At 34.6% G+C, this 8917-nt stretch overlaps 1 protein-coding gene across 1 annotated transcript in view; it reads right to left on the reverse strand.

The window, feature by feature from the left end:
- Positions 1-669: 669 nt before the first annotated feature.
- ERO1B (endoplasmic reticulum oxidoreductase 1 beta) overlaps positions 670-8917 on the reverse strand; it is a 40827-nt gene continuing 32579 nt past the window's right edge. The window contains exons 11-15 of the mRNA XM_085315425.1: positions 8636-8882; positions 7650-7719; positions 6485-6571; positions 4802-4935; positions 670-3875 (exon numbers count right to left, since the gene is read on the reverse strand). Of these exons, the coding sequence (XP_085171551.1) occupies positions 3815-3875; positions 4802-4935; positions 6485-6571; positions 7650-7719; positions 8636-8882 (599 nt within the window). The 3' untranslated portion in view covers positions 670-3814. The remainder of the gene's footprint in view (positions 3876-4801; positions 4936-6484; positions 6572-7649; positions 7720-8635; positions 8883-8917) is intronic.

The following is an 8917-nucleotide window of genomic DNA, read 5'->3' on the forward strand; positions in this document are numbered from 1 at the left end:
TCTGAATATAATTGAACCAGTGACTAAATTTGGCTATATTCATACAGAAACATACTTTAAATTTGCCACATTCATTTCTGACGCATTGTTATACTACAACACACTATAAATAGCAACAGATACACAGTGGCTTTTTTTTAAAAAAAAAAAATCTATTTTAGTCATCTTTAGAACTGAATTAAAGAGAGAATGAGAGCCTGCTCATTATCTTAAGCTTAAATGACAGTGATACGCAAATAATTTAAGTTGCATAACTCCTACAAAGTGTAGTTGAAAGGTAGATGAAATTAAAGGTAAAAAGATTTCAACTGAAAGAGCTATACATTACATTCACAAAAAGATGTAGCAGAAAATACTTTAATTTACATTTTGTAGATTTAAACAGATAGCAAAGATTCAGAACTGCATTTAGATCTCGGTAAGTAGTCCAAACATTAATTTTAACAAATATCATTTGAATAGGCTAGATACGAGGAATTGTAAAGTGATGAGTTGCTGATTGCTAGTTTATAAACATAAGCAYCTAGCTTATTTACAATATTATAGGTCATTTCCCAGAAAAGCAGAGCAAGGTCAGATAAAGGTGACCCAATCATCAAAAACACAACTCAGGAAAGTGTGGCACAGTATTTCATGCATATACAGTGACATATAGCATAAATCACCAGCTGAAGTAGGAAAGTACTTTTATTATTCCACCTTACAGAGGTCTGCATCTTGCTTTTCTCAATTTACATTTTTGTCTTCCCTTCAGGCACTGAAGATCAAGCTTTTCAACAGTGCCTTCCATTTTACATAAGCAGTTTGCACCAAATCTTTTTACCATTTTGGTTAAGTCTTCATGACTTGGTGGGGGAAGGGGGAGGAAGCTTTGTCTTCTTACTACTTCTGTGATTACAATCATTGTGTCATTTGTACAAGGAAATGTAATTGTGCTCTGAAATGAATGGCAGACAATGCTGACAAGCTGATCTCCATCAACAGGAAGCTGGAATTTAAAATAGTTTACAGCTTATGAACAGCATAACTAATCTGATTCTTTAACATAAAAACATCTGTAGTTTGCTAAAATTTATTTTAACATAAAGAACTAAGTCATCTGATTCACATGACAAAACTTCATAGGCCGCACAGTCAAATAATGTGAATCAAATACAGTTAAAAAAGGTGACAGGAAAATTGCTTAAACTGTATTTCTAACATGAAAAAATCTTTTTATTTTTACAATAAAAAAATCTTACTTTATATTTTTACAATAACAATGAAGTGCTTTCCATACTAAGTGAAATGTACATTCAAATGCAACAGAACTTCTCTGTACACAGAATTTTCTGTTGAATTGCATTCTTGTGTTTTCACAACACAACAGAAAAGAAGAACTTCTCATCCCTTTATGCTCTTATCCAACTGTATTAACCTTGCCAGGTTTGTGCCAATAAGGGTTACAGGAGCAGGTGTCCAGGATCTGCATGCCTGAATCTCTCACCTGTCCCATGAACAAGTGCATGACACTAGTATATGATGCTGCTTCAGTGTCCATAAATTTTAGCCAGGCACTGGTGGAAGAAAAATAACAAGCTGCACCACCAGAAGAAGGTTGGAAGCAATTCACTTTCCCCACAAAGCATGGAGGAAAAAGGGAAGAAACAATTCTAAAACTCAAGTCCTTCCTGGAGCAGTATAGACAATATATATRTCATTTTTTTCTCCCCACTAGAAAAATCCTGCCCAAAGTTTTAGCCACTACAGTAATATAAAAAACACTTTTCCAATATATACACTAACCCAGAATAGTTAGATGTTCATTTGACCAAARCCAGTGGCTCACATTTGAACTAGTTATCTAGGTTCCCTTTTCAATTTAAATTGAGAAGAAAAACTCCAGGGTGAAAAGCATTACCTCAAAGTCTAATCTTGCACAGACCTCAAAATAGGTCAGACAAATCCGCCTAAAAATCACCTGCTCTCTTCTATTAACTTGGAAGGGGTCCTGTGCTGACCTGCTCAAATGTGGGTGCCCAAAGGTAAGTGAGGCTGCTGCACAAGAACATGACATCATCCCCACACTGGCATTAGCTTTCTCTAACACTGTGTTAAAATATCTACTGGTTTAAACAGGAGCAAAAGACTGGATACCAGTTCACTGCCAATTTATGCAACTACCACCAAAACTTTGTTAATTATTTTTTTTCTCCCCCATTTAGTTTTCCCCAGTTCAGCTCAAGGTCTTACTTTCTCAAGAAACAATACTTCTGCAATACCATATCGTGTCAGCAGGAGAGTCTGTCTCTTCCAGTCAGGTAGAAATGCGAGCAGTTTCTAGATAGTCTGGGAACAGAGGACGCAGAGTACACTCCAGCTTTCAGAAAATCTCAACTGTAAAGGACCACAATATGGAAGCCAATACAGTTACAGTAAGTTATATAAACAGTCATAAAAATCTGCCTGGGTGAAAAACATTTAAGAGTTTAAGAGCACTTTATTCTGTGAAGACTATTACTTTTATAAACAAAAGATAAATATATCTATACTGTACCAGCATTTCCTAAATTCATAACTCCTACCTTCACTTTTAAACATGTTTCAAAAAAAATATTACTTCACTTTAAATTTAAACCAATATATAGTTGCTTCTAATCAGTAGTACTGTTTCTGAATTTTGGACAATGATAAAATATCACTGACATTCGTGGACAATGATAAATAAGTAATTTCTTATTTTATGCAAGTTATATCATTAATATACCCGCTTTATTATGCTGAATATGCTTTTAAAGAAGATACAATTAGGGATTGCATAGATAGAATATGCAGTATTAAATGTCAGTATGATTATGAATATTTAAAAGCATCTTTCTTTTAAAGTGACTATAAAAACAAGTTCTTACATTTTTGCACTAACCATTCAACATAGCAATAAAACATAACCATTAAGAAAAAAATCTCTTTCCATTGCTCAAAGAGAAAAAAATGTGCTATTTTAACATGTTAAAAATTAAAAGGACAATTTCTGGAAACTGAACTTGTAATTACAAATTGGAAGAAGATAAAAGGGACTAGATGCAAACTTGATTGAGCAAAGCTTTTCTGCTAGCAGCACGCCACTAACCACCCCCCTTCCCTCCACAAGCCAAGTTAAGGGGCTGCAGAAAAGCTACCCCCAACTACACTGCATCAGAGATAAGGTGGTTGTTTTAAAGTGAAAAGGAACCTTTTAAAAACACCAGATAAGGAAAAAAATCTTGGTATCAGCACAATGCAAAGGAACTCAGTGTGAAATAATATTTTCTGCTCAATAAATTTCCTATTTTTAAGTAAACTTCATAATTACAAGTAGTCAGAACTCAACAAGACCCTTATTTCCTCTTTCAGTTTTTCTTTTACACAGCCAGAATCAGAGTACCCAGGCCTCAATATACTGAAGCTCAGTACTGGGCACAAGGGGGAGGCAGGAAAGAACCATCTCTCACAGGAAAGGCCAAGTCCGGATGGAGGTACAGTAATTTCATATAAAACAACTATCTTTGAAAGAAAGACAGGAAAATAAAGAAAATTTAGAAAGCATCAATAATACAACAGATTTGTGAGCAGAGAACTTTAAAAACAAACAGATCAACATAATTTATGTGTTTAAAAACTATATACTTCATTCATAAATATCTTCTAACAGCCACTCCTAGTTTAAACATAAATATTCAAGTTGGTATTTGATTTTACTTTTGATCAGTTCATAAGAGTCCTGTAAGGATCAGTTCCTTCTGCTCAACGCAATCATGTAAAAGATCTTCATTAATGGGTTGTGCAAAGGCCTTCATTACCTAGTTTGTTGTAATAAAACTTTAAAATTCTGCAGTTCTTTTATACTTGTGGAAAGTCTGTAAAAGAAACAACACCCCTAAGCGTTAGTAAATCAGTTGTAGAAAAATGCAAAATTTTAGGGGTGGTGGGTGGGACAATTCTATCCATAAAATTAACACACTCAGATACCATTTTTCCTCAGATGATCTACTATCTGGCATTCCATTATATTTAAATAAAATATTACATGGATTAAAGTTCAGATATATCTAAAAATTTTCCTCATTCAATGCATCTAAAACTTCTCAGAGGTGACAATTTTTAATATTCACACTCTCTTAAACAGAAAAAGGACTAGAAATCTTTATGCTCAAGATCTGAAGAACTAGCATGACGAACAAAGCAAATTCTACATGTCTTTTAAACCTTTTGGAAAGTTATTTCATCTTTTGAACAGACAAAGTTATTGCTGTTTCAGAAAAGTTAGTCAAAACTAAAGATCTAAGAAAAATAATCACATCACATAGAAAAATCTGAATGCCTGGAGGCATTATAAAAAACTCAAAGTAATTTTGTTCCTTTTCACTACTTTTTATGTACACCCATTTAAAACAGAAGTTCAAAATGTATTTGTAGAACAGCTGTGGTCAGTGTTCCAGGTTCCAAAAGGAGGAAATATACCCAAACTTCAATAAATAAGACTGTTCAAGAGACAAATTCAGCTTTCATAAGACTGAATTTGAGATCTTAGATAAAAAAAAAGAATTAGATCCCAACATAAAACAAGGACTAAGACTAATATTCAATACTTTACATACTCAGTTTGATAGCATTAAGTTTACTAGTCACTAGTAATTACTCAGCCTTTAAGAATTACAGCTACATGATCAGTACCATCTTTCCACAGATACTGTACATCAACACTGAAGGTGTTTCTTTCTCTTTCTTTCTTTTTTTTTTTTAAACTATACAAATGACAAAATAAATGACAAAATAAACCTACCTTCCAAAGGCATTTACAAGAGCAACTATTTCTTGACGTGTGAGTTGAAAACCTTTTGATGGACTATTCTCAGGAAGGCTCTGTATTTCTTTTTCAGAAAATAAAATCTTCAGAGCAGTTCCTAAGCCTTGAGTCTACAAGAAAATTTACGTTTTAATATTACAAAGAGTACTTCCCTCTTACTCTCGGAAAATTGTAAGGAAATTACAAAATTACTAATCCATCAAACATATATTACCAGTTCTTATATATTGATGCTCCCTCAACCTAAGAATACTTTGCACACAAGGCAAAACACTACTGCAAATGCATGCCAACAGTTGTGCACTAGGTTCATTCATTTACTAAGAACATTTTTTCCTTCAAATATACTTGCTCTTCCTCTTGTTTTTAATCTCTTCCTTTGCTATCTGGTTTCTTGCCAGCCATACCAGATGCCCCTGAAAGCAGATCTGTTAACAACACTTCCAGCTCCCTTCCCCTCTAATAGTAGAGATGCCTCACTGCTGTGGTTGGACCAAATCTCCCTTTTCTTTCCTCCCTCACTTTTTTTCAAGTCAAACTAGGTTTTTAATATTATGATGTGTCAAAACACATCTCCTGCTTTTTCCATCTCCAGTCTCAAAGGTGGGCATTGCAGCTTCAGTTTTAACCTCTGTTTTCTGCACAGGAGTAGAACAGAAGAAGCTATTCTTACTTCCCCTTTTAATCAGGGTGGGAAAGGACCACTGGCGTTTGACACAAAGTGGTTGAGGCTGCCTGCAAGAGAATTCTAGAGATCAAGATATTCATCTGACTCTTCTTCATTTTGCATGAGAGAAAAAAAAATGATTAGTAGATCAGAAACATCAACTAAGACATGGTAAAGCAGAACCCTGGGAATTCTGCAGAGGCCACTGATTCTTCTTTTGTTACAAATTTGAGAACTGTACTCTGACAAACAATGTTATGCCACAACAGGCACCCCAAGGTACGAGCTATCCTCAGTCTGGACTTAACATTAGCCTTGAGAGTTAAAATCTTGTTCTCAGTAAAATAAAAATATGAAGTCTCCAGAAACACACTTTAAAAACTCATCTTTACTGTGCATCTTGCAGTATTCTATAGTTGTCTTAAGACCACCCTTCAAGTGGCAAGCTCTCTCTACTTTCATTTTTTTACTAAATCCTTCAGGTTCTAGAGAAGTTTCTAAATCTAGGGAAAACATCTTTTTTGTTTGCTGGCTTCTGCATAAATAATGAAAATCTGAATGACTTTTTTTTACTGCTTCAATTTGTGGAATTAAATCTCATGTTCAACTTTAACAATTGACCAAGAAAGTGCAGTATTTCTAGGAAGGCTTCCCAGAGCTGACACTGCGAGGCTTATCTAATCACTGAATACAGATGTTAATTACCAGAAAAACTTTGCCTTGAAGCATCTGCTCTAAATCAAATTTCAGAGAATACAAGCTCTACCTTTTAGTCAATAGAACAGCTGTGGAAAGTTTCATAACTTCACGTTTCTAAGAAATTAAATACATTTTATTTAAAGGTAAGCTAAAAATATCTTTTATTTTGAATATATGTAAGGATATCAAACAACCAAACATGCAGAAAGTCTAGATATTTAGGTAAGAGTCATTGTGCCAAATTAGAACAGATGCTAATCTCCCAATAAACCCAATACACACATAAGCCATACCTGCAGTTTGCCCCACAATCTGCATTTATCACATCCAACACAATCCATTATGCGGGATATGTTCTTGAAATGCAGTCTAAACTCTTCCTAGTTGTCAAAACAAAAAAGTTAGCTTAAAGTACTTACAGTTTTATAAAACAGGTGAGCTAATTTAGTCCTACTAGAGTATCAGTCCTCTACTGCTAAGACCGAACAAAACGACTACCACAGAGGTCAGGTCAAAACAAGGGTCTGTGTAAGCCTAGTATCTTCTTTCAAAGCTCAGCATTTCCTGAGCTGTAAGTACTGTATCTTTCTGTCCCTCCCAGATCTTTCCTCCATTAAATTGTCCAATTCCTTTTTGAATCTACACACATTTTTGATGCACAGGTGAACAAAGTTACAATTCACAAGAAACATTTTCTGTTCAAAGGCACRGGCAGATTGTTGCTTTGCAGCTTCAGTTAGAGTGAAAGCTATGGGAACTGTCAAGGAAACAAAAGCAGCACAGAACCAATTAAGATGATATAAATAAATATTTAAGGTCAGAAAAAACCTAGCTGGACTATAAACTATTATCATCTTTTTATGATGATAAATTCCAGCTACTACAAAAATAACTAATAAAAACAGACTTGCACCTTTATTACTATGAGCCACACTACAGCTGTGGAATTGTAATGCATACCAGTTTGAACAAGAGCCTGTTAACACTGAAAGTCACTARGTAACAGCATTTCCATTAGGTTCTTGCCTCTGGGAACTATGCCCTTCTAATGTTAAGTTTATTCTCGTTCACTCACATGTACAGACATATATATTTATACATACACACACACACACWGGACATCTGTTTAAGTAAAAAGAGAACACTAGATTTTTCCTTTGGGAAATCTATTCTATTTAAATACAATATTGCTTCTAATGGACTTATTTGCCTCCCCATAGGCCTAATAGTAGGCCCAATGTACTACAACAGATTTTTCTCTGTTTGGGTATGGAAAACACCTTTCATTCATTTACTATAAAGTAGATTAAGAAGCCTCAGATATAATTCTTCAAGTTCTTAATCTGTCTTTTGTTTTATTTTCCCCATCTACYAGACACATGCTGCTGAGAGAGATTTTCTAAAATAAAAATAGTATTTTGTGTGTTAGTCAGAAACCARCAATTAATAATGCTTTACCTTTAATGACTTGGCTCCCTTTTTATCTCCAGCAAACATGGACTTTTCATCGAAGTGCATGTGAAAGGATCTAATAAGGACAAACAACAAAAAAATGGCATAAACTACAACATACCATCAAGATCACTGAGCAGTGTTTCTGATCAGTGTAAGCTGACACATACAAATCCATATACAAAGACAGCAAAATATACAGCAAAAAATCCAATATACTAACATTCAGGAAGTTAGGATCTCAGGAAACTCAGGAAACATCTCAGGATGTTAGATCTCAGGAAAGAGATACTTTTTCAGTTCGTAGTCTTCACAAAATAGCTCTTCAAAATTTTACTGAATAGTAGCAGTTTCACTATTTAATCTTCAGAATTTGAAACATGTTTTTTACAGTTTTGTTGAAAATTTTTTTCTCTCCATTTCCACTGATCAATACTTCCTTCTAATACACAATACAATCGTTTTAACATTTGCTTCTTGGCTTGATCAGTGTCTGCCCAAATCTCAAATATCTAGCAAGATTACAACTAGAGAAGACAATGAAGCCACAGAGCATGTTACCTATCACAAAATTAATGCAAAGGTGAGCAAGAAAACTTCACTAAAGAACCTTACAGATCATTAAGAAGAAAAAAGAGATGGCTAAAACCCCAGAGCTAAAATCTATGCTAAAAACTGGATCAGTCACTGGATCATTAGAAGACTACATGTAACATTTTCCTTTTCAAAATAAATTAGGTGCCTCTTATACTAAAGAGTCAAAAAACAAATAGGAGTGGCTTTTTTTTTTTTTGATTGGCACATTAGAACCTATGAAAAATATTTACTTCTTCCTGTCAAAAGTATAAATTCCTCTTGTTCCCCCCATGACTTAATTTTACCTCCTTATCCTATTCTCCCTCCCATTCCATACAGTCAAGAAGTCACCTRTTTTCACTTGAGAACATAACTGATAACTTCAAACTACTGACAGAAGAAAGYGTATGCCTTACTTTGTATCTCTGAAGATATCTAGCAAGAGAGCTTTAGATTCAGCATCCTCATGGCCATTTCCAGTGTAAAGGTCAACAACTGAACGCTCAAAGTATGGTGCAACCTTTGACAAAGCACGCAGCTCTATCAAATATAGAAAATATAAGTTTTTGAGCCTCCTTGGTCCTTCTCCTTTTGTTTCAATAGGGTCAAAGCGGCGAGTGAACTCTTTCACATTTGGTCCCCAGCGAGGTTTCCCCCAGGTTTCTAAGCCAGGGAGGGGGAGGGGAAAAAAAAAAAAA

The sequence above is a fragment of the Rhea americana genome, unplaced genomic scaffold, assembly GCF_003343005.1.
Source record: "Rhea americana isolate MKP2758 unplaced genomic scaffold, rheAme1 scaffold_43, whole genome shotgun sequence".
NCBI classification, from domain to species: domain Eukaryota; kingdom Metazoa; phylum Chordata; class Aves; order Rheiformes; family Rheidae; genus Rhea; species Rhea americana.